At 39.6% G+C, this 26,203-nt stretch overlaps 1 protein-coding gene across 2 annotated transcripts in view; it reads right to left on the reverse strand.

The window, feature by feature from the left end:
* Nucleotides 1-5,404: 5,404 nt before the first annotated feature.
* Nucleotides 5,405-26,203, reverse strand: part of ITPA (inosine triphosphatase) — a 52,412-nt gene continuing 31,613 nt past the window's right edge. The window contains exons 4-10 of one of the 2 annotated variants that reach the window (XR_016311911.1): nucleotides 24,091-24,164; nucleotides 18,125-18,156; nucleotides 16,232-16,347; nucleotides 15,302-15,378; nucleotides 12,147-12,241; nucleotides 8,995-9,117; nucleotides 5,405-5,516 (exon numbers count right to left, since the gene is read on the reverse strand). Coding sequence is in view for 1 of the 2 variants with exons in the window: in XM_089671561.1 (XP_089527687.1) it covers nucleotides 9,012-9,117; nucleotides 15,302-15,378; nucleotides 16,232-16,347; nucleotides 18,125-18,156; nucleotides 24,091-24,164 (405 nt within the window). In the remaining variant the exon portion in view is untranslated. The remainder of the gene's footprint in view (nucleotides 5,517-8,994; nucleotides 9,118-12,146; nucleotides 12,242-15,301; nucleotides 15,379-16,231; nucleotides 16,348-18,124; nucleotides 18,157-24,090; nucleotides 24,165-26,203) is intronic. The other variant, XM_089671561.1, reaches the window with a different exon arrangement.

The raw sequence follows: 26,203 nt of genomic DNA on the forward strand, positions 1-26,203 counted from the left end.
CTGAAGAAGAGGCAAGTCCTCGAAACGCAGTAGCCTGTTTGATGTCCATTTACCCTGTGATGGGATGTGATGTTCTGTGGATTTGAAGGGGCTGTTGTTACTAATGAGCCTTTGTCGCACTCATTTTTTGTGAGTATTTTACTTATCGCTTTTATACAATAAAATCATGTTTTAAGGTTAATTTACTAGGCCAGTGCGCCCTCTTTTTTGCTTTTTCAGTTACAGTGTGATACAATGTGAGGACCAGACAGAAGAATGACCTATGTTTCACATAGCTAGTTTTGTTTGGTTACGGCTTTGCTTACATTTGATGTAGCAAAATTCACTTTTAAAGCTGAATTAGAAGGAAAAAAATATTGTAGTGGGATAGGGGGACGCACTGCTAGCAGTCTCTGTCATTCTCTATATCAGTTGAATAGTAATATGGATTACAGGTTAGCCTGGCTACTAAATAAATTAATGAGAATGTTTGTGATCCAAGAATATCTTTTCAAACTGACCCAACTTTTCTATACAGACTAAGAATAAATAGCTGCTGTTAAATTGTCCTTATTTTTTGGTGGGCCCCAGGTACCATAGTCAGCCAAATGAACCAGTACAATGTTGTACTTAATTGGAACTTTCTTCTATTTATTGCAAAATCTAGTGTAATATTTTTGCTCTTTGGGTACTTTTGTAATATTGACATGCCAATAGATGGTGACTTTTATATGTCACTGGGTAGCAGACTGGCAAATATAAAAGGAAATGTTGCATTGCCAAGGTCTTGTTGTTCTGCCTGGAAAAATTACTCACACACTTACAGAAAGAGCAGGTTACTTGGAACATATGTTGTTTTTGGTCTGCCATACTCTGTATTTCATAACCTATCATCACATATTTAACACATTCTTAGTAGCTACTACTGTTCTGTGGAAGAACGTCACTGGAGTATTGTTTATATTAAGAAAAATACATGTTTAAAAGTGGATTTGAACCTAGAGTATAAAGTCAAATTTAGTGTTGCTGCTCATGCATTCTTAGAATATAGTTGCTTTTATTTTTTTCTCTGCTGATCAAGGTAGTATTAACTTTGGATCAATGCATTGTTTGTGAATGAGACTTCCTGTTCTCAGGTGATGGCATTGTTGCTTTAAAGTGGTTCTAAAGGCTGGAGGTTTTTTACCTTCATGCAATCTATGCTTAAAGGTAAAAAAAAAACCCTTAAAAGTGCAGCTCCCCCCCTCAGCCCCTCTCATACTTACCTGAGCCTGGTTGCGATCCTGTGCACAAGAGAAGAGGCTCTCCTGGGTCTCTCCCTCCTTATTTGCTGGAACACAGCAGAGGGAGCCTTTAGCTTCCGCTGCTGTCAATCACAGCCACTGAAGAGGGAGCAAGGGGTGGGACCGAACCATGCTCTGTATATCTCTTAGACACACACAGAGGTGGCTCAGGAGCGAGGAGGCACAAGTGTCCCCACAGCAAGCGGCTTGCTCTGGGGGCACACAGCAGGGAGAAGGGGCCAGGAGCTCTGGTGGTGGGCCTGAGAAGGGGAGGATTAGGGCTGCTCTGTGCAAAAACATTTTGCAGAGCAGGTAAATATGACATGTTTATCATTTTAAAGTGAACCTTTTAGTATCACTTTAACATGCACATTCCCACTGTGGGACTACAGTTTGCTATGCTAGTGTATTGCATGCCTGCAAATATCTCCAAGTACAGCCTTCAGCAGTGGAAAACTATTGCAAAAGTTACTGAGAGCAGAGGTCTTGGAGTTTGCCAGTGTGTCACTAAAAGTGACAATCGTCTGCAGGTTCGTACCACCCCAGGCCTGGCTGTGAACAGAAAGAAGAGATCATCAGGTGGTTACTTAACTAGAAAATCCATCCAAATAAGGTGTATTTCAACAGACATATGGAAGACCTTTTGGCCTCCCTTGAAGTGTTACTAAACCCACAACAGTAAAATCAGTCTGTATATGCAGTAAAGCATGCTTGTTATACTCACTGTGGAACCTAAGGGTTTAATCCTCCACATTGTGTTAAAAGGATGTTTTATTCTGTCTTTTCTGATCTCCCCTTCTGCTGTCCCCAATCCATCTCCAGATAGAACAGAGCCTTGGGGAAAAGCTGCTCATGCTCAATTTTGTGTGTATTGCTAGATTTTATTTTTTTCTTGGGAGAGTGCATGTGATCAGCACAGAGCCAATCAGCACTGTCCAGAGAGAGGGTCAGGGGTCCTGCAGCCTCATAGGACAATCAGGTGAGAATGAAAACTCCTCCTACAATAAGCTTTAACAAGTGCTCTGCTGGACATTGATAGAAGTCACAAACTGCTCCAAATGCTGATGAGAAAAAGGTATTTTGCAGTTTATATTTACTAAAATAATTGCACTTCCAATGTTTTGTGTACTGTGGGATTCTAATGGGGTTCTAATCATTTGCACCTTGTTCTAGTTTCATGGATTTCAATAGGAGGTAAATGTGGGGGTGTACTTTTTTTTTCCCATGTAGCAAATCTGCACTTTTGTTAACTTAGAATGAATATACCATATCAACTTTATGTGTTATTTGTTCAAGTATATCATCCTTATCCATAGGCACTGTCAGAATAGATTTAATGTTTACCTGTTTAAATATTTTTAAAAACCTTAGGGTGGACTTGATCCTTTGTGCTGCTTAAGTGTCATTTTATTCCATATATTAAAAGGAGGAATCAGAGGAGCAATCACAAAGATGAACTGCTAGCTCCTATGTCAATATAAAAATAAAAACATTGTGAATATTATGGGAGTCCATAAATGTCCATAAGTCCATTAAAGGATAAAGTCACCTTTTGTAACATGTTACATCCATATTCAGTTGTTATTCATATTGATGTTGATATTCATGTAACGAATGGAACGGCCCCTGCTCCTCCTCCCTCTCCATTGCGATAGCTAGTTGGGGATCTTCTCTGTCACAATTTTTAAAAAATGCAGTCATGAAGGGCTTTGCCCACGTCATCCATTCACGATGTTCTGTGAATGAATGAACTACAAGTCCTGACAGCCTTTGCGGCTGTCGACTTGTAGTTTTCAATGAATTCTTCCTGTCAGTATATCTGCTTGCCCACATGGCACCAGCAATCTGCTGTCGAAAATGTTCTCCCCCAGATACACCAATGCACGAGATCAGAGTTATTTTTTTTTTTACAAATTTATTACTGCTGTACTTCACATTCAGTCAATAATATCGATCTAAGATGATGTTAAAGTGGAGTTCCACCTAGAAAAAAAACAAACCCCCCCCCCCCCCCAAAAGTCAGCAGTTACAAATACTGTACAACCTCCGCTTCTGATCTCCTTGGCGATCGCTGCGGAAGTGGGAGCAGGTACCTGTCAAATTTGGGCACCCCCCCTCAAGGGTGCCTATCCTTAATGGGGAGCGGGGGACAAAGGCTTAAAGTGGAACTTCCCCTTTTGGGTGGAGTTCCTCTTTAAGAAAGTTGGACTTAAAACTTTAAGGTGCTTAAAATGCATTTACCCCCAAAAAAGTATTAACGCAGCTGAAGTAGTTGTCTATGAAGCAGTAGACCTGGTAAATGCCAGCAGACAGTTGGACTTGGGTCAAAGACTACAGGTTTTAACGGACACAGGATATTTAGTGGATTAACGATGCTATGAAAGGTGACCTTCCAAGAACTCCTTTCAGTAAACTAAAAGTGTCATCATCCAGACAAATGTGATACTGTAAGACATGGCAGTGAAATATTAAACTCTGTAAATAGTATTCACTTCCTGTTTCATCACCTTATGTCTGAGTAGGCTTTTGAAAAATCCTTTGCGTTTAATGAGAGATGGTCAGATCTTGCTATACGTGTTATACGTTATTGCTTCAGAATGTTTTATGTTTTAACAATGATCCCAGGGCTACACACTTGCATGTATGGGATTGCACATGACTGGAACATCTATCTTGCTGTGCCTTTTCAGATGTGATTAGGCTAATTAAAAAAAATTTGTATCTAGCATGCCTTTTTTTAGTGCTTTTTTCCAGAATATTGTGAATAATTATTTCATAAGAAATCCTATACTTGCCCTAATGGCAATGTAGGCTTTTTTTTAAAATAAAAGAGAATAGATTTACTGATTGCTTTGAGGCTAGTATACTGGAATATAATTCTTTTCAAATGTGCTATAAAAATCTAATTTTGGTTGCTGAAAATATTAAAAATACCTTTTCATTTGATTAAAGGAGAAGTATGGCCAAAGCTTTTTTTGGCTGAACTTCTACTATGGATCACAGGAGTGCATTTCGTTCTACAACACTGGGATCCGTTTTCAGCCTACAGCGCGCTAAAGGCCCGCTGTTGGTTGATATCACAGAGTTGGTCCAGGCTCTGGAAAAATCCTGACCATATAGTCAGGATCTGCCCAGAAGCCTGACCAGCAGCTGGCTCAGCATGCTGCTGAGAGCCTAAGCCCGTCTCTCCCACCCCTTCCACAGCCCAGCACTCCACTGAGAACTGGAGTGGTAGAGCAGAAAGCTGGTGACTGACGGTCACCACTCTCTGCTCACTTAAGACGACTGAGAAATGGGCAATCGGGGGTCTCGGATTGATGCTGCATCCACCTAGGGGAGTACAAATGTTTGGTTTTTGTTTTGATAACCGCATACTTACGCAACTCTACATGCTACTGCTTCGCTGCAATAGTTCCTCAAAATAAAGCCTTGTAAGGTGTACTTAAACCTTAACAATGGACATTATTTGCTCCTTTTTGGTCAGTTAAATATACCATTTGAAGCATTTTGTTATGTATGTTTAATACAGTAAATGCAAAAAAACCCATTGAGTTGTCCTGTCCCATGTCCTTGGCATAGTATACATCTACAATTAGGGTTGGTTTACACTTACTGTTGCGGGGCAGTATAAACTTGCAGTTAATGCACAAAATCTCCTTGATAGAATTAACATCGGTGTCTTCCCATCTCATTAGAGACCTCCCTACATCAGAGGCTCCTTTACATGAGAGCCCCATATTCACACAATACCCCCTATCAAATTGAAGCCCTACCTTTTGGCTTTAGCTACACTGCAGAGGGTGGGAAGTAGTGCAGGTCTGGAGAAGATGGACTTCGCCTTCCTCTGAATGCGGGGGACAGGCTTGCATACTGTCTGCCCTGGATCAGTGTCATGCAATGTGGCCCTAGAGTGTCATTAATTGTTATGCTGCTGAAGGTCGGCCTGCCTGCAACATGGCACTCACGACCCTAATCCAGGGCAAACTGGTTCCCATGTTCACAGCACCCTCCTTGAGAAACACGGACCTTGTAAGTATGTATTTTTCAATATATCATATGTCGACAGTACTTGAAGTGGCTGATTGTAATTTTAGATAATGGAAGGTCATCTTTACCGGTTAAGAAAAAATTGTCCAAAGATGTTTATGTATAAAACCACATTTATTATTTCATATACACAAATAGGAACAGTCAATCTAGAAAGATCCTGGATTTCAAGTATTTTGACAAGAGTTCAATGGATTATATGGTTGCCTAAAATAGAAAGAAAAAATGTTTTAAATGCCAAAATAAAATGATGCAAGCAAACATTAAAGTGTATGTAATCCCCAACAGAGAGCTTCTCTTATTTGGTCATTTGGGATATAGTAGTATAATAAAAGACAACTGTGTAAGGCTGACACAATTCAGTCCACAAAATGGAGCTGGGTACATTAGATTAACAGGTGTTTTTCTGTGCTTGCAGAGTCCTTAAAGGATAAGTTCAGCTGTGGGAACATGTTCCATGTTCCACCCGTTTTCAGGGTGGAACATGTAACATATTTTCATAGCTGCAGCCATACCTGCTGCCCCCTCCCTGTCAGATTTGACAAAACAGCAAGCTGACAGCTGCTAAGGGTGTTGGGACTTGTAGGCACTCATTCCAGAACTCTGAGTGAGTGACGTGGCTGTGTGGAGCTCCGCCCACACAGCCGGGTCACTCATTCACAGAGTTCTGTGAATGAGTGCCTACAAGTCCCTACAGCCTTAGCAGTTGTCGGCTTGCAGTTTTCAATGAACTACCACAGCACTGTGGTAGTTCATTGAAGCTTCCTGTCCCAATATCGGCTTGCTCATATATCCCGTACAGAAAGCAGATATTCTGATAGGTCGGTAGGAGACGTGCATGGCATCAGCGATCTACTGACTGCTGGTGCAATGCTTTCCAGGCTCCTGCAAAAAAATGCACACTTATTTTTGTCAAAAGAGGTGAACGTATCCATTAAAGGAATGATACATAGGGAAATGTGCATGTATTGCACAGATATACAGCATTTTATTATTATGCCTTGATAAACACTTTAAGGTGTAGGTAGTACGTAGGTAAAACCCTAATCTAATTTTAGTATGTTTGGCATCATATCTGTTTCTTAAATACTTTTTTGTAAACCTGTTGCCTATCAGGTCTGAAGGAAGCATGCACAGACCTGATAGGCAGCCCAGGGCCAAGTGAAGGTGCTTGCACGGCAGGTTGACAATGTTGCAAACAGTTGCAAGCTAGTGATAAAACATTGTCAACCTGCAACAGGAAGTACTGTTACTATCATTACTACGCGCACCAGAATTAAATAGGAGTTGGGAAAAAAAAAAAAGCGAACCCTATGCATTTCCCGCACCGCAATGCAATTGTGTGGCATCCATGTGATCTGCTGCGGGTTTTAATGTTAAATTAATGACACCCCGAAACAGATCACAAAACACAGTGTGAATGCCACAATTGGATCGCGATTCAGGTGCGGAGAAAAAAAAAGGGTCCTGCATCATTTTGGTGCGTATGCGATTTGAGCCATACAAAATGTATGGCTCAAATCACACTGCACAGACAACGCATGTAATGTGCACAGGAATGCTGTGCAAATTACATGTGGTGTTCCACACTGCACAAGTGTGAACTCAGTCTGAATCTCCATAATTGGGGCACAAAAAGCAATAAAAAAGGTGTTCCAATCCCTCCACTCTGCCCAAAAAAAAAAAAAAAAAAAAATTTAGTTTATTTATACGTTAAGGGTTCCAGCCTAATTAAAATGATGGTCCTAAGGAGAATATGAAATGTAAGATCTAAATGTGACATCTACTGCATTGTATATTGTCAGATTCTTTTGCCTATAGATTCATAATGTTGGCCACTGTTGTTTATGTAATCAGCCTGTTAAATATATATTTTATATATATTTTCTGCCCCCACCATGTCCTCCTCCAAAAATAAGTGCTTCTCACCCAGAACATTCTATCAGGATGAAAATCTCTTAATTATGTCAGTGAAAGCCAAAGCTGTGAACATTTCAATCTGCTCTCAATCGGCAATCAAAAAAAGATCATAAATTAAAATAACAGAAGTGCTCCCAAAAAATGGCTGCCAAAGTCTTGCACAAACAATGGCACCATCAACATCTTCATTAGGTAAGGGTCATAGGGAATACAGACAGATCAGGTCAGTACAGATTTGTCTTTTCCCTATCCATGAACTAGAGCTTATTTTATTTATTTCAGGAACTTATATAGCGCCGTCAATTTACGCAGCGCTATTACACATATATTGTACATTCACATCAGTCCCTAACCCTCAGGGAGCGTTCAATCTAAGGTCCCTAACTCACATTCATACATACACATATTAGGGCCAATTTAGACAGGATCCAATTAACCTACCAGCATGTCTTTGGAGTGTGGGAGGAAACCGGAGTACCCGGAGGAAACCCACGCAGGCACAGGGTGAACATGCAAACTCCAGGCAGGTGGTGCCATGGCTGGGATTTGAACCAACGACCCTAGTACTGCCAGGCGGAAGTGCTAACCATTTAGCTACTTTGCTGCCTAGCTTATCCTGGAGGAATTCTGTCTTTTTCAGAACTGCCTTAAAGTGTTGCTAAACCCACAACAGTAAAACCAGTCTGTATATGCAGTAAAGCATGCTTGTTATACGCACTGTGGAAACCAAGGGGTTAATCCTCTGCATTGTGTAAAAATGCTGTTTGATCCTGACTCTTCTGATCCTCCCCTTCTTCCAGTGTCCCCCTCTTATCTCCTGATAAGACATATTGTGTGGAATCACTCTGCACATGCTCTAGTTGGTGTATATTGTAAAAGAGGTTTTTATTTTTTTTCTTGTGAGAGTGCATGTGATCAGCACAGGGCCAATCAGCACTGTCCAGACAAAGCTCAAGGATCTTGCATCTTCCTAGAGCAGAATGAAAACTTCTCCTACTAGCTTTAACATGTGCTCAGCTGGACACTGATAAAAGTCACAAGACTGCTATATACTGCTGATGAGAAAAAGTAGTTTAAAGCAGTTTATATTTACTAAAATAATTGCATTTCCATGTTCTGTGTACTGTGGGAGACCAGATATAGTGAATGTAGGATCCTGGGGTTAGTAACACTTTAAATGTTTCATTTCTCAACTGGTTGTACCTGGCAGAGCTCCTTGGGGACGTCCATATAATATACTAAAACCCCTAAGCTGGCACCTCTCAATTTAAAAAAAAAAAGCAGCAGTTTTAGAAGCCACCCTGTACTTCTACACGTTACCTTACAACAAAGATAATTTCCATATCCCAAATATTGTATTGGTTAGGCCAACTATATCAATATCCTATGTCCATTGGCTGGTCACCAGAAGCTTGCCTGAGAATATCGGATTGATTCTCCAGGGTGTCCAAGCCACGCCATGCTCAGCAAGGTACTCTAGTAAGTTTTGGTTCCTTGCAAGCAGACATTTTCTGTGGAGTGTTTTGTCTGTCCTCCACATACTGAAGACCTGATCCTTAAGGAAGACCCTATCAGAAGTTCAAAGCTCCAGTAAAATGTACAGGCATGCAAGCCCACCCATGGCAATTATTCTCAGGAAATGTGTAACAGTTTTCCTAATGTTGTGGTAAAACTGCAAGTAGATTATTTGGGCACTCAAAAAACCTTGTTCCAAGACTCATGGAATCTATATATACATATACACATCCAGGGAAATGACACTCACTTCAGATCTTTGAGAGCTCATTCTTTGGGGGTACTATTCTGGATAAAATATTCTGACATTTCCTTCAGTGCTCTGTATCGATGAGAAATGCTATTCTTGACTTCCTTTGGAAGTTCTGCATACCTGCAAGTGAAGAGTACATATTTGTTTAAAGCAAAAAAAAAACAAACAAACTAATAATTCTAGTTAACATATGAAGCACAGTTAATAGTTTGTGGTGCATAGACCCCAGTGAATGTGTGAATGCTTAAAGTGACACTAAAGCTTGTTTTTTTTTTTTTTTAGTAATAACAAACATGTCTATACTTACCTGCTCTGTGCAGTGGTTTTGTTTGCACAAAATAGTCCCGATCCTCTTCATTTCAGGTCCTCGCCAGCGCTCCTGGCTCCTTCCTCTCAAGCAGTTCCTCCAGGGAAAGCTGTTCACCTTGTGGGCACCGCTGCATGCTCACCCCTGAGCCACTGCTCTATGCACCCATAAGACACATATTGCTGTGGATTGCCCCCCCCCACCACACTATCTCCTCATTGGTTCACTGGGCTCTCGATGCTGGAGGAAGAGTCCCCAGAGAGCAGAAGCTGTCGAGAACGTCGATGGATCAGAGGGGGCTAAGGTAAGGATTGCAGGAGGGCTGGGGGAACCACTGCACACAGAAGGTGTTTTTACCTTCATGCATAGAATACATGAAGGTAAAAAACCTTGAGCGTTTACAACCACTTTAAAGAAGAACTTCCCCCCAGCTAGCTATTTGTTTTTATTCCCTGGTAATTCTTCCTGTATGTGAATACAACATACCGTATTTGCCGGAGTATAAGGCAACTGGGTGTATAAGACAACCCCCTAATTTTCCAATTAAAACATAGGATTTGTGCTCTACTCGCAGTTTAAGACTACCCCCCTTCCGAGGCAACACCATTTAAAAACATCAGATTTGAACATCAGATTTGATTAAAAATACACCCACTAATCTGTCAGCCCGCTGGATGTGCGGTAATACTGTATGTATGGTAGGTTCAGCTACATACAGTATATACATAGTATACTGCGCTGAGCCAAGCTGGCTAAAAACGAACGTCCCTATGGTAAATCGGTCAGCCCTCTGGATGTGCGGTAATACTGTATGTACGGTAGATTCGGCTACATACAGTATATACATAGTATACTGCACTGAGCCAAGCTGGCTAAAAACGAACGTCCCTATGGTAAATTGGTCAGCCCTCTGGATGTGTGGTAATACTGTATGTACGGTAGGTTCGGCTACATACAATATATACATAGTATACTGCACTGAGCCAAGCTGGCTAAAAACGAATGTCCCTATGGTAATAGGTCAGCCCTCTGGATGTGCGGTAATACTGTATGTACGGTAGGTTCGGCTACATACAATATATACATAGTATACTGCACTGAGCCAAGCTGGCTAAAAACAAATGTCCCTATTGTAATAGGTCAGCCCTCTGGATGTGCGATAATACTGTAGGTACAGTAGGTTCGGCTACATACAGTATATAAACATAGTATACTGCACTGAGCCAAGCTGGCTAAAAACGAACGTCCCTATGGTAAATTGGTCAGCCCTCTGGATGTACGGTAATACTGTAGGTACAGTAGGTTCGGCTACATACAGTATATAAACATAGTATACTGCACTGAGCCAAGCTGGCTAAAAACGAACGTCCCTATGGTAATAGGTCTGCCCTCTGGATGTGCGGTAATACTGTATGTACGTAGCTTCGGCTACATACAGTATACCGCACTGAGCCAATCACGGCGAGCAATGTATTCTATTAATGATTGGCTGAGGTTGTGACATCAGTCCACCTCTCTGACTCAGCCAATCTGAGCAGGCTCTGTATTCATTAATGGAATACATCGCTCACCGTGATTGGCTCAGCGCGGTATACTGTATGTAGCCGAAGCTAACGTACCGACAGTATTACCGCACATCCAGCGGGCTGACAGATTAGGGACATTCATTTTGAGCCAGCTTTGCCCAAACGAACTAAAGGTTCACATTGTATACTCCGTGTATAAGACGACCCCCGATTTTTTAGGGTATGCTTTTAAGTATAAAAAGTCGTCTTATAGGCCGGCAAATACGGTACATATTTACTAGTCCATCGAGTCCAGCATTGTCCTCCTTCCAGCCCTGTTTCTTTTTTCTTGCCATGCTCCTGAGTCACCATCTTGGCCCGACAGCTCGAATATGCGCAGACATGCTGTGGGTCTCTGCCAAGTCTATGGAACCTAGCCAAGCCATGCGTTATGTCTGCATGTGTGCAGAAATCTCTTGAAACCTTTGTGAATGTACAGACACATTGCATGGCTCTCTCAGGTCCCATACACTGGCAGAGACCTGCTGCTTTTTGCACATGGGGATTTCAAGCGATACTGTACATGTGCAGATACGTTGCGTGACTGCTAGATTCTGTAGGTCACATACCACTTCTGCACGAGATTGCAATGAATATGTCACCCTCACCTAGGTGAGGTTGCAAAAAGTTAAACATGTAAAAATGAAAAAAATATTTATTGGTTAACACAAAAGAAACCCAATCCCCAATTGTGTTAGAGGGGGCGGAATCTGAGTAGAAAGAGGCATATTTATGGATGAAGGTCTGCTCTAAGGAGATACATACATATGTTTTGTATCTTGTATGATTAGATTTAACTTTAAAGTTTGCTTGTTAATTATCTGCTTTAATACAAAAATCCACAAAATGCTAACAGATCATTGCACAGATCACTGTACAGAGGCAGAAAGGCAGGTAGTTAACTTTAATGCAGAGGAGAAAAAACCTGTCTCTTTTGCATTAAAAATCAAGCCTGTCTGCCCACTTTTTTAATTAACCTAAAGTTCCACTTTAAGAATGCACTTTCCAAAAAAAAAAAAAAAGAAAAAAACTGAATGTAGATGGAGCAGTTTGTCCATCGCGCAGTTGGACCTGGGTCAAAAACTACAGGTCTTAATGGACACTATTTATTTATTGGATCAATGATGCAATGAAAAGGTGACCTTCCAAGAACTCCTTTTAGTATACTAATTCAATATTATAAAGCATAATGTCACCATCCAGACAAATGTGTTACTGTAAGTCATGGAAGTGCAATATTAAACTCTGTAATTAATGTTCATTTCCTGTTTTGTTACCTTATGTCTGGATAGGCTTTTGAAAAATCTTGAGTGTTTAATGAGAGATACTCAAATCCTGCTCTGTGTTGGAGGATTTGTCTACAGAATGTTCTCTGAAAAAAAAAAAAAAGGGTTTTTCTACAATACTCCCAGGCCAACATACACGTTTATTGGGAATGCACTATGCCTGGAGAATCCATCTATCTTGCTGTGACATTGTGGATGTGATTTGGGTTATTAAATAATATGGATTTAGCAATTCTTCTTTTTCAGTTTGGTTTTCCAGAATACTCAGAATGATAGTATTTCTAAACCGAATCATATACCTGCAGTAAAGGCAATTTACACGTTTCCCTTTCTTTTTTTAATAAAACCTATCTCTTCAGGGAAGCCTATCCTGCCCTCAGCTAATAATGGAATCTTCTGCTCCTCCAACCAGTCCATCCCCCACAGTTACTATCTTTTGTACCACTAGCCCCTCCCTCCTAGATTGTAAGCTCCAAGGAGCAGTGCCCTCCTATCCCTCTTGTATTGAACTGTATTGTTGCTGTATTGTCTCCCATTATATTGTAAAGTGCTGAGCAAACTGTTGGCGCTATATAAATCCTGTATAATAATAATAATAAAAGTTATTTACTAACTGCAAGATATTGCAATAAAACTTTGTTTTAATGTGCTATAAAAATCTGATTATTGCTGACAATCATATTAAAATATTTTCTCAACTAAATAATTCTAGATGCTACTGCTGTGGCAATTCCTCAAGCAAAAGCCTTACCAAGTACAGCTACTATGAAAACAGTGACACAGTGTGGCCATAGTGTAGATTACACCACTTCCACAGATTACATGACACTCATGCAGGTATAGCAATAATCTCACGTCTATGCAGGCAAGCAACAATTGGGCTACAGTCCTTAAACGGAATATTGAATGGGAAGTTTAGAAGCCCTAATAAAGACTGACTGGGTGAAATATGCAGGGAGGAATTCTAAAGTTGTGAAGCAATTGGGAAGTGTTTTTTTGTTGTATTCAAGGTACATTAAATTTATAAGTACAGATCAATGGATCTATTTTTTTTTTAGTTGAGTCAGCTTTGGCATTGCCAGACCTCTATAGTGCATCTCACTGTACAGGGACAGACAGGCAGGTAGAAAAAATTTAATGCAGAAGAGGCACAGCCTGTCTCCTTTGCATTAAAATTCTAATTTTTGTCTGTTTGGTCTGTTTGTCCACTTAATAATTTACTTAGTTTCATTTTAAGAATGCACATTCCAAAAAAAAAAAACTGAACGCAGTTGAAGCAGTTTGTCCATGGAGCAGTAGACCTGGTTAGTGCCAGCAGACAGTTGGACCTGGGACAAAAAGTACAGGTCCTAATGGACACAGGATATTTATTGGATTAACAACACTATGAAAGGTGACCTTTCAAGAACTCCTTTCAGTATACCAATTCAGTATACTAAAGTGCAATGTCACTATGCAGACAAATGTGATACTGTAAGACATGGCAGTGAAATATTAAACTCTGTAAATAATATTAATTTCCTGTTGTGTTACCTTACGTCTGGGTAGGCTGTTGAAAAATCTCCAAAGTATATTAAGTTCAAAGGTATTCAAATTACATTCAGTTTATAGGTATATATAAATGGATTTTGTTTTTCTAAATTTAAGGACATACTTAATTGAGGCTTAATTCTTTTATTTCTTATTTTAATTAGATATGCATATAAAAGAAACAATAAACAAGTACATTGAAAGAACACTATGTTGTTGCCACTCATTATTATTCAGTAGGGCAATTAATACAGCCATGTGTTATATATATATATATATATATATATATATATGTATATATTTCCAAGCACGTTACTACATGAATAAACAAGACATATCCCAAAACATATATAATGCACACAAATTCTGACAAGCATTACTGGCCTAGGTTACGCCTGGGACTGTGGACGTACATACCAACCAGTGACCCCCGATAAGTTCATAAGTGATTCAGCATAGTGTTAGGGTTTGGTCAGTTAAGGTTTCCCACGTTCCCGGAGTTGGGGAGGGGGGTAGGTCCATGTTAGGAGAATAGCCTTTTGACTTTCTGTTATAAAAATGGAAGATTTGCAGAAGGCTCTTGAAATGTCAGGTCAGCTGCAACTTAATCAGTATACCCAAAAGGCAGACCTTGGGATTACAAACATTTGAGGGGCCTAGTGTTAGTTCTATGAACAGTTAGGTCTGACCAATATCCCTTTGCACATGTACAATCCTAAAAGAGTGCAAGATATTGGCCCTTAAAGCTAATCTCCACCTTTAATGTCTTTTTAAATAGTTTGTTTGGGCCAAGTAAGCCCAAACAAACTATTTACTGCAATAAAAAGGTGCACTTGCTGGGTGTTCTGTATTAACTGTATGCAGCCTCAGCTGTGTTCCGGGAGTGGGGTGGAAACTTCTTGTCTCACTCCCAGGACAAAACAGAGTTGACTTGAGCGTTCAGCCATTCATGGAAGCTTTGTATTCTATGAATTAATACAAAGCTTCTTCTGATTGGCTGAGGTGGAGAAGCAGGCAGAAGGCGTCATGATCTCCACCTCAGCCAATCAATGGAAGCTCTGTATTCATTCACAGAATACAAGTCTTCCTGTGAATGGCCTAGTGGTGCTCAGCCCAACTCCAATTTGTTCCAGGAGCGAGATCAGATGTTGCCATTTTACTTGGCTTCTGGAATTTAGATGATTTGGTAGTGTAACACTTTGTTTTACTGGATAACAACTTACACACTTTGGAGGAAATATTGGACATTATTGTTAAAAAGTGAATGGATTTCTTCAAGTACTTGTCTGAGTCTCTTGCTATGGTTGGAGAGTGAATGCCAGTTTACAAAGGTTGCAAAGCATTACCTGTGGGTTTACTATCCCAATGATCAAATTGTGTGCTGTTAGACCCTAACATTTTGTAGATCATACACTTGCAGTGAGCCTATGTCTTTTATAGAGAACTTGGAGTTGCTAAAAATATATGTTACCTATAAGACCTGCAGAATGTAGCTAAATAGAAAACCTGCTCTAATCATTACTGTGCTCCCTGACATCAGCCCTACCAGATACACTTGCCTTCCTTGACTAATGCCATGGACAGCCATCGACTTCAGCTCACACCAAACTACTTACGTCTGTTCAAAACCATCCGGCTGAAAACATGGGTCCCATCCAAAGTCCCGTGGCCCTCGTGGACATACTATTTGTCCCTAAAAGTGAAAAAAACAAACAAAACAAAAACATATATTGATGAAATGGTTAGACATCAGAAAATCAAAGCAACAATTTTGTTGTGTGGATGAAGAAAATTTACATGAGTGAGATTATTATTACACAAACGTCTTATAATAAAGCAATGAGAGATGTGCATTATCGAGCTAAGCTGCACAGGCGTTGAACTTTAATACTGCCTTTAACATGCCTAGTGTTAATATGCCTACCAGACTTGCTGCACACATGTTCAAGTTGCATCCAGCAATGCTCAAGATCCCTCTGTGCTGCTTTTTTTTCCAGCTCATCCTTACTACTTTTAACACTATTCAATTGCACCTTAAAGTGGTTGTATACCCTTACATATACCCAGTGAAAAGATTGGCTAGAGATGATACACAGAGATGGAAAAACAAATTAAAAAAATCTCCTACATACGTTGTACCTGTTTATCTGCAGCTCTCTCTTCTCTACAGCCATTCAAAGTCCAGAATTTATAAAGCTTGCCTGAGCTGTCAGAAGAAAGGGGGCAGGGAGCTGAAATGACTCTCTGCAGAGCGCAGTGAGGAGAGCTGATTGGAGGGAAGGGACACAGCCCCTTCACACAGCACAAAGGAAGAGAGCTGAGGCTGTCAATCAAGGGCTGTGAGCTGAAGTTTCCTCCCCTGTCACCTTTTTTCCTTTGTTGTCAGAAAAACTTGTCAGAAGTGACTCATGCTGATAGCACAGTGTCGGTCGTAAATATTTTAGAGCAAGTTTTCTCAAAAAAAAAAAAAAATGTTTTATGTGTTATAAGTTTATAGTTTTCAAAATAGCCATTTTTAGAAAAGGAAAAGTGGACAATGAACACACCAGGGTTTTGCCTCTAAAGAGAAGTACAGGGTCATCTGGATTTCCAGTACTGTAAGCAAATGTGCAGAGGGCATAGGCTGACTTGTCGTCAAATCCTGCTAACATCTGATGTAAACCTGCGAATGCAATCAACAGAAAGTATTAGATAATCATGCACATATTAATGATTAGAACAATAAAGTCAATCAGCATTTTAAAAGTATTTTCCAAATCCTTTAAGGTTCAGTCAACTCAAAATAAATTGTTAATTGTTTTTAAAAGAGAACTGTAAGCTGAATCATATACCAGCTTCTAATACAGTATCTCTCAGAGATTCTAGTCGTGAGCTCTGCTCCAGGTCCTCAGCTCTGCTGCCTTGCTGTGAATCAGAGGGTACTTGTAAAGTCTCCAGCCTATTGTTGGATTTTTGTTTTTACTAGAAGGCAGCAAAAAGAGGGACTCTAGGTTCACACCTAAGCGTTTTCTGCAGCATTTTGCAGAAGCGCAGTACAGTCCATTTAACATGATTTCCTATGGGGCATGTTCACATAGCTGCGTTTTCACCTGGTGCGTTTTTTGGAAAGGATCAGGGACTTTTTTTTTTTTTAAACACAAAAAGTTGCGTTTTTGGTCCTATAGACTTCAATGGAAACGCTGCAGAAAAGCATGTATTGCGTTTTTGATGCGTTTTAAATCTGCCTAGCAACAAGGAAAAAAAAATTAATTTAAAAAACAAAACAAAACAAAAAAACACAATGCGGCAAAAAAGCAGGTAGAAAAACGCAAAATGCAATGCAGAAATGGCCACAACACAACCTGCTTAGGTGGGAACTTAGCCTTAAGAAGAGTCAAGCTGGATCGAACTTCAATCCATTCATGGGCAGCCTGGTTGTACTGAAGTCGATCTGTAAACTTCAGTACAACCAGTCTTTCAGGGTTTTTTCGTATGATCACTGCCAGTGGCTATGGCTACCAACCGTGATCGTATTCTGACATTGGGGAAACCTCCCACTGTCAGAATACAATAGCACAGAGGGAGGAATTCCCACATCAATACTGATGGTGTTGATGGGGGAATTGAGAATTTTTTTTCTTTCTTTTCACCTGCATAATCTGTGGCCAGCCTAAGAACTGCATTGCTTTTTAGAGGGTTTTAAGCAGCATCATAAGTCTGAAAGATGCCTCATGGTTCTCATTAATAAATAAGCCAGTTACATATTTAACTAAAATGATGTTTAGGTAGATGGTCCTTGCTTTGTAATGGAAACCTTACAGTCAGTAAATTCTGTAAATGCCTTCTGTATTGTCTGGAAGTCATATTGTTCGCTCTGTGGGTACTAAAAAAACCTAGCCTCTACAGAAAAAAAAGACACCGCCCAAGAAAAGGAATAAAGAATATTAATTAAAAATACAAATTAAATCATTTAGTAAAGTTGGGAAAAATGAATATGTATATTATATAGGGTGTTCTAGTTAGAGCCCAACCTCTGTAGCTGTAGGATAAAGGTGCCAGATGGATATCAGAGATGGATGGGAGCAGTAACACTGAGGCAGCTCTTCTTAGAATGGAAAGCAAGGCTCTAATGCAGTAACAAGAAAAAGAGAGGAAGGCGCCTCTAAGTGCATATTGACAATTTATTAGTGAGCAATAGATAAATTGCACTTACAAGATAAATGGTTAAAAAGACTTATGTGGTGTAATAAGATCCAGGTGAGACATCCAGCCGTCCAGCAGCAAACTCTCCCGAGAGAGAGAGATTTCTGCTGGATGTCTCACCTGGATCTTATTACACCACATAAGTCTTTTTAACTATTTATCTTGTAAGTGCAATTTATCTATTGCTCACTAATAAATTGTCAATATGCACTTAGAGGCGCCTTCCTCTCTTTTTCTTGGGAAAAACGAATGCCTACCTTCAGGTTTTAGCTTATCAAGAAACCATTTTCTGAAAGAAAAAAAACAAATGCTTACAACAATAATCATTTACATTATATCTTATGTTTTTGCCCCATGTCCATAAAGCAAGAACCTTAAAGATGTTCTAAACCTCTGAAATGAAAAAAAGTGAACAGCGCATATCCTGCTTTAGTGTGCTCTTGCCTCAAACCAAAAGTACTGAGTGTGATCTCTCTCTCATTTCTCTGCTATCTGCATGCATCACTTCATTAGGTATATGTAAAGGTTTGCAATCACTTTAAAAGGACAATTGTACTTTTAGTAAGCCGACCTTTAAAGTGGTTGTAACTGTTATATATATCCAGTGAAGTGACTAGCCTCAGATGATACATGCATACTTGAGATGAAACAAATCCTCCTATATACGTTGTACTTGTATATCTGCAGAACTTTCTCCTCTACATCCATTCACAGTCCAGTATTTATACAGCATGTCTGAGCATTCAGAAATCAGGGAGTGGGAAGCTGAAGTTACACTCTGCTGAGCTCAGTGAGGAACGCTAAGAACTTATTGGAGGGAAAAGACACAGCCCCTTCACACAGCACACAGAAATAGAACAGGAGGCTGTCAATCACAGGCTGTGTGCTGGGGCTCCCTCCCATCACCTTTTTTCTCTCTGGGTCAGAAAAACTTGTCAAAAGTGACTTGTGTAGACATCAATAAAAATGAGACAGCAGACAGAAATGACACTTAGTGCGCTGGATAGAAACAAGTACATATTATAGAGGTATATGCTCCCTAAATACACCCTATCTGGTAAAATACTTACTTTCCTCCCTGCTATATTCACTGTACGTTGGTGCAGATTCCTACCTTTTGTTATTCTGAAGAAATAGCGGTTTCTTTGTCTGTGTCCATGTGCAGAGTGAATCTGTATGGGATTGATTTAATAATTATCAATCAGCTGCTGCACCTGTAAGGTTCTAATGAGGAAAGGGGCAGGGTCTGCATCCATTTAGGTGTAATTTCCTTTGGGAGTATCTAACTAAAAATGACATTTGTTTTGCAGGGGATGCTCAAAATGTGGCTTGTATCCTAGTGCAGATTTCTGGAAAAATTATTAAGCCAATCGCATAAGCAGGAAATTACATTTCCGGGGGGGGCATTTCATATGCCAACTGTGTACAGAACGCCTCCAGGTTGCCATATTGCATTTTTACATACTGTCGCCAGTCAGTGTCCCTGATAATCACCACGCCAGTTATATGACAACGCTGTACTGCGTTAGTGACAGTATGTAAAGAAAAAAAACATTGTGGATTTTTTTTTTCTTTTCATTTCTTAATTTTCCACAAAATTACTAAAAAAATTACAACTTCAAAAAAAACTTGTCATGCTTCTTAATAAATACCTCAGACTGTCCATTTTCCGAAAAGTGGTAATTTTGGGGGTATTTGTACTGTTCTGGCCTTTTTGGGCCTCAAAAAAATTAGATCAGCTCTCAGTACAGTAGTTTGTGGACTCTATAACTTTCCTACTAACTAAACAATAAAGACTGATTTGGGTTATTTTCACCAGACATGTAGCAGAATACATTTTGGCCTAAATCTGTGTATAAATATTATTTGCAAAATGTTATAACAGAAAAGGAAGAAAAATGCATTTCCCCCCCCCCAAATTTCAGTCTTTTTTAATTTATAAACACAAAATATAAAAACACCCATTTATGATTAAATACCACCAAAAGAAATCTTTATTTTTGTGAAAAAAATGATAAAACTTTCATAAGGGTACAGTGTTGCATGACCACACAATTTTCGTTTAAAGTGCAACAGCGCTGAAAGGTGAAAATTGACCTGGGCAGGAAGGGGGTAAAAGTGCCCTATCGGCAAGTGATTGAAAAGGCCTTTACTTTTACAGCCAGATACTATGAATGGAAGGGTGATGGTAACTGTTGCTATTCTAAGTGCACGGCTCCTATTCTAAACTTCAATCGCATGTTATTTAACTGCGGAAAGGTTGAATGGCTTTAGAATACAATTGCAGGTTGGGTAGGAGACTTAGTGGAGACTCCTATAAACATATCATTTGAAACAATTGTGTCATACCTAGTTTCCAGGAAAAGGGTGGTAAGTTAACGAAGAACTAAAGTCTGTCAATCAACAGTAACTATTTTTATGTTTAATCTATGCTGCTATCATTATAAATAGATGGGAAGGTACATTATGTGTCTTAACATCTTTTTTTCACATTTCTTCAGTTACTTTCTGGTTTCTAGCATAGTCCGAAATTATGCCATACATCCCAGGAGTTTTCATGGGCAATACTTAAAATAATTTGTAGAAGGGGAGGAGAGGCTTTCTCAGCTAAGCACACCCTTCTGCCTGCATACCTGAGCTAGGGGCAGACGGATTCCAGCATGTAAATTCTACATGAAATCATCTTTCCTTCCTCAAGATTACCACAGATATAAATGTGGGGGGAAGAGGGTTTAGGGTGTTTTTCAAAGTGATATATCAACAAAGTAATACATGTAAACATGGATGGATGGGTGAGTTTGCTTTGAATATTAAAAGGAATGAAAGCATTTTCAGTTTGTGGTGCTCAGATACAGTTTGGTTCCACTTTAACATCTTGGATAATATTGATTACAATAAAAGAATGGCTCAAAAAATAGGTTGAAAGAAAGGTACTCTAAAGAAGTAATAACACTTATCAGATCTCTCTTTTTAATGGTGAAGGTTTTGGGGGCTTTGGGTGGTCAATAGACTAATTGTAGACATACAGTTCCACTGTTCATTACTTACATAAGGTATTGTAATTACTTTGGTTTTATGTATTTTTTTGAATTAGTTATGACTATGTAGATTTGGTATTAGAAAAAAAAAAAACTTCCCCTCATTTTGAATATCTCTCTCTTAGTTTTTCTGTTCTGAGACAAGAAGTGAGGGACAATTCCCTTCAAAGGGTAACAAAAAAGGCGTTTTGTCTGGAATTCCACTTATCTTACTGTTCTGCCTAAACGGAATCCTGACCAAAAATAATATGGAGGCTGCCACGGTTAATGCCTTTTTTTGCAAATGGTAGTTATCTGGCTGTATTGCTAATCTGTATTTTGTCCTAATAATGTTGTGCTGTGTCTTTAAATAAATCAAAGAAGCCCTAAAGATAAATATATAAAACAATAAAACTAAAATAATAATGGGATCAGTTGACTGGTTCAGGACTTCATTCCCATATTATAAATATTGTAGATAAAAAGAAGAATAATATTAGGATTTTAACGAAGCTGAAATTCTGCCTTTTAGAAAAAAAAGACTCATAAAAACTATATCATAAAACAAAGAAATTTTTTATTGTGTTATATGTTTTGGGGTTCATACCCTAAAAACAATAGTAAAGAAACCACAGTTCAGCGAGCCCTGCCAACATCATCTTCCCCTACATATGATAAAAGTGATAAAGTTATCTTTTGTATGAATGGTACAAACCACAGAGAGATCATAGCAGTGGGGAAGATGATCACTAGAGGTAGGCGTTAAACCAACGCGTTTCACATAAAGCTTCTTCTGGGGTTCAGGAGACAAAAAAATGGCTGTGGATTCTAAAGAAAAAACAATATACATACAAATAAACAAATATTCATTAACATATCATACGATCACCTAATTCGTAGCCATTTAAGTAATAATGTATCTCCTCCTTTTTTGAACCAGCGACGTAGATAGGTATATCAAGATTTGGTAGATGTAACTTTTGTAGCTGGATCTCAATAGGCAACAGTGTTTGCTTACCTAATGGACAGTCTTGGACCCCACATTGTGAAATGAATTGCCAAACTGTAGGAGTTGTGTATTACATGGAATGCATATACAAAGCCTTCTATGTAGGTAAGGCAAAAAGACATTTTTGGAAAAGTATTAGAGATCATATCTATCTCATACAGAATGGAAAAATGGGATCTTCATTGAGTCACCATGTTGGTCTATTTCATAGCTTTAAAGCAGATTCTATTAGGTTTTGTGGCGTTGAACATGTGGAGGCATCAACTAGAGGTGGTGATATTAACAACCGTCTCCTCCAGCTGGAGACAAAATGGATTTTCCAGCTGGAGGCAACTAAGCACCCTGGGATCAATAAAAAATATCAGTTTCAAACCTTTCTTATAATATATAAAACTTTTTTTGACAACTTTAGATCCGATATGTACACAATTGATGGCAATATCTTATTTCTTTTTTCATAATGTTTATTTCTTTAATTTTGTAGTGTTATTTGTCCCTATGGGCAGGTATACTGATGTAACAAATGGTGTATTGTTGCCCAAATTCAACACGGCACTTATGGTAAGAGAATCTGATTTGAAGCGACAAAACAGTCCAACATGGCGACTCGCTGAAGATACCATTTTCCATGAGATAGACAATCTCTTATTCTTTTCCAAAAAATATATTTTTCTCTTATCTACATAGAAGGCTTTGCATATGCATTTCATGTAATACATACACAACACCTACAGTTTGGCAATTAAATTTACAATGTGGGGTCCAAGACTGTCCATTAGGTAAATAAACACTGTTGCCTATTAAGGTCCAGCTACAGAAGTTACATCCACCACATCTTGATGTACGTCTACGTTGCTGGATCAAAAGAGGAGGAGATACATTGTTACCTAAATGGCTACATATGAGGTGATCATATGCTATTGGTTTATATGTGGATATATCATTATATTGTTTGTTTCTTTAGCAACCACAGCCATTTTTTGTCTCCTGAACCCCTGCGTTGGGTAACGTCTACATCACGTGATCTTCTTCCCCGTTGCTATATGATCTCTCTGGATTTTGTGCATATATGTATCATTCATACAAAAGATAACTTTATCATATGTGGTGAAAGAGGATTTTGGCAGGGGTGAATGAACTGTGGTTTCTTTACTATTGCTTTTAGGGGTATGAACCCCAAAACATTTTAATAGAACACAATTAAAATTCCTTTGTTTTAGGATATAGTTTTTATTAGTCTTTTCTGAAAGGGAGAATTTCAGCTCTGTTAAAATTCCAATATTCATAAACAATAAAATGCCAACGCCTCAGGTGACATATGTATTCTCCATAATGTAATAAAATCATCCATCCAAGTGAAGTTCAAATTCTCCCAGTGAGCTCCAATACTATTGCCACAAGCAGCATCTTACTGATTACAAAGACCCCAAATTATAGGTGGTCTAATTGCACTCTGTATATAAGATCTGTGGCCACAAGAGGTCTCCTAAAACTTGGGAACCACAGAGCACACCAGCAAAAACCGTAGCAGCAAGGAGTCTCTTAAGACATGGGCACACCAACAGGGACTCTGTGCAATCAACTTTCCCATTCCCCATAAATCAATCCAGCAAGAGAAATAATCAACATCCCATGGTGCAAGCCAGATGATTTTACAGTTTGTATTCTTTTTGTCCACTCACATTTAACAGCATGTAACAAGCATATTACAATCTCCACACAGCCGCTAACTTCGGACTCAGCACAGGCTCCACTCCAACGCGTTTCATCCAATAGAAAAAACAAAAAAATACACACACACAAAACAGACACTCTATGGACCACTCAGTCTTTTTCTGCCATCACTTTTGTATGTTTCTAGGACATCTTCAAAGAGTCGGCACTAAGCGTGTTTGTTTCAGTTCAAATTAATCCGATGAATTTCCAACATTTTGAGGCATAGAGAAGAACAAGTATGCAGATCATGAGTGCTGACATTAATAGTGATTTTCACTTAATTTCTCAGTATGTTTGTTCCAGACTCACAACACAAAGTACTGAGTTCAGAGACAGCCAGGCAACAAGCATTTACACAAAGAGGACAGCAATGGCAGCTTTCGTATCTTTCTTAGGACAGATTTCCTTTTAAATACATAAAAAGGTGAAGAAAAATACTCACATTCAAAGAAAAAAAAAAAAAAAGGTTTTGTCTACTTACATATATGGACCCGGAAGACCTCCTAGAGCATTAAAACACAAACACGTGTCTTCAACAATAACTGGGCCCTGAATCTGAAAACAGTGAATAAAAAAGGCATTTGAATATTCTATTATAATTAAAGGCAAAGAGCATGAACCAAACTAGTCTAGTACTTGCAACCAATGCCCGAAGGTGGGGGGTGATCATCTTTTAATCTCTCCCACTGGTGTTTTTATACTTCCACTGACCACTGAAACAGGGTCATGGTTTACTCCTACTGATAACATTTGCAGGAGTGTTTTTATACTCTGATGAACCACTGATGCAAAGGCATTTTTTACTCCTAATGACAACTGATACAGAGACATTTTTTACTCCAGTTGGCTATTGGCACAGGGGTACTTTTAATGCACTCTGACCACCTGAACAAGGGATTTTTTTTCATTTCTTTTGTTGACCACTGATGCAGGGGCATTTTTCTTTACTCCTACTGCCTCCTGCTGTCTTGACAATTTTTTTTTGTTTTAATCTTACTGGCCACAGTCATTCCCCCATACTGTCTGATGGGCAGAGAACTAGCCACAGGGGAATTTTTTTTTTCACTCCCACTAAGCACTGGAGCATGGGCATTTTCTATTCCCACTGACGACTGGCATAGGGGCATTTTTTTATTCTCATTGACTGGGACGGGGGGGGGGGCATTTTTTTTTCATTCCCACTGACTGTCACGGGGGCATTTTTTATTCCTGCTGACTGGCACAGGGCAATTTTTTTTTATTCCCGCCGACTGTCACGGGGCCATTTTTTCATTCCCGCCGACTGTCACGGGGCCATTTTTTCATTCCCGCCGACTGTCACGGGGACATTTTTTCATTCCCACCGACTGTCACGGGGACATTTTTTCATTCCCACCGACTGTCACGGGGACATTTTTTCATTCCCACCGACTGTCACGGGGACATTTTTTCATTCCCACCGACTGTCACGGGGCCATTTTTTCATTCCCACCGACTGTCACGGGGCCTTTTTTTCATTCCCACCGACTGTCACGGGGCCACTTTTTCATTCCCACCGACTGTCACGGGGCCATTTTTTCATTCCCACTGACTGTCACGGGGCCATTTTTTCATTCCCACCGACTATCACAGGGCCATATTTTTTCCCCACTGACTGTCACTATGCCATTTTAAAATTTCCACTGACTGTCACAAGGCCATTTTTTATTCCCATTGACTGTCACAGGGACATTTTCAATTCCCACTAACTGGCACAGGGCCATTTTATATTCCCACTAACTGGCACAGGGCCATTTTATATTCCCACTGACTGGCACAGGGCCATTTTATATTCTCACTGGCTAACACGGGCATTTTTTATTCCCACTGACCAATACAGGGAAATTTTCTGCTCCCATTGACGGACATAGGGGAACTTTTTATTACCACTGGCACAAGGGCATTTTTTTTTTATTCCCACTGACGACAGACACAGAGGCATTTTTTTTATTCCTATTGACGTCTGATGCAGGGGCATGGTTTCCACTGATGAATGGCACAGGGGCATATTATTTTTATATTCACACTGATAAATAGTACAGGGGGCATTCTTTACTTCCAATGACTACCAACCCCGGACCATTGTTTTTTTTTACTCTAATGTCCTTGCATTAGTGAGGGCTCGTTTACACTTGCTTTGACTTCAACACACAGTCAAGCACCTACCGCTTCAATGTGTTTTTTTAATGTGTTTTTGATGCTTCAGTTATGCTTTTTTGAAGCTTTAATGAAGCTTGGCAAATGCACTGTGTGTGTTGACTATTTGTTTTAAAGGGGCCCAGTAGAACCCCAGCTCTGTAGTAACCCAGTCAGCAGATCCCCAACTCATTAGTACCTTCGTTCAGCAGATCCCCAGCTTATTAGTACCCTAGTTCAGCAGATAGCAAGCTCAGTAGTATTACCAGCTCTGCTGATGGCCCACTCAGTGTAACGTCTATCTCTTCTAATCCCCCACTCGGTAGTAACCCTCAGCTCTGCTGATTTTCTAGTTTGCTGTTCCTCCTACTCTCTCTGGTACCACTCCCCTCCCACTAGAATGCTCTCACGCTGCACTGCATGCATGACATTACTAGTTT

Source organism: Staurois parvus, unplaced genomic scaffold (assembly GCF_062004578.1).
Source record: "Staurois parvus isolate SC_StPar_1 unplaced genomic scaffold, SC_StPar_1.0 ptg000106l, whole genome shotgun sequence".
NCBI lineage: Eukaryota > Metazoa > Chordata > Amphibia > Anura > Ranidae > Staurois > Staurois parvus.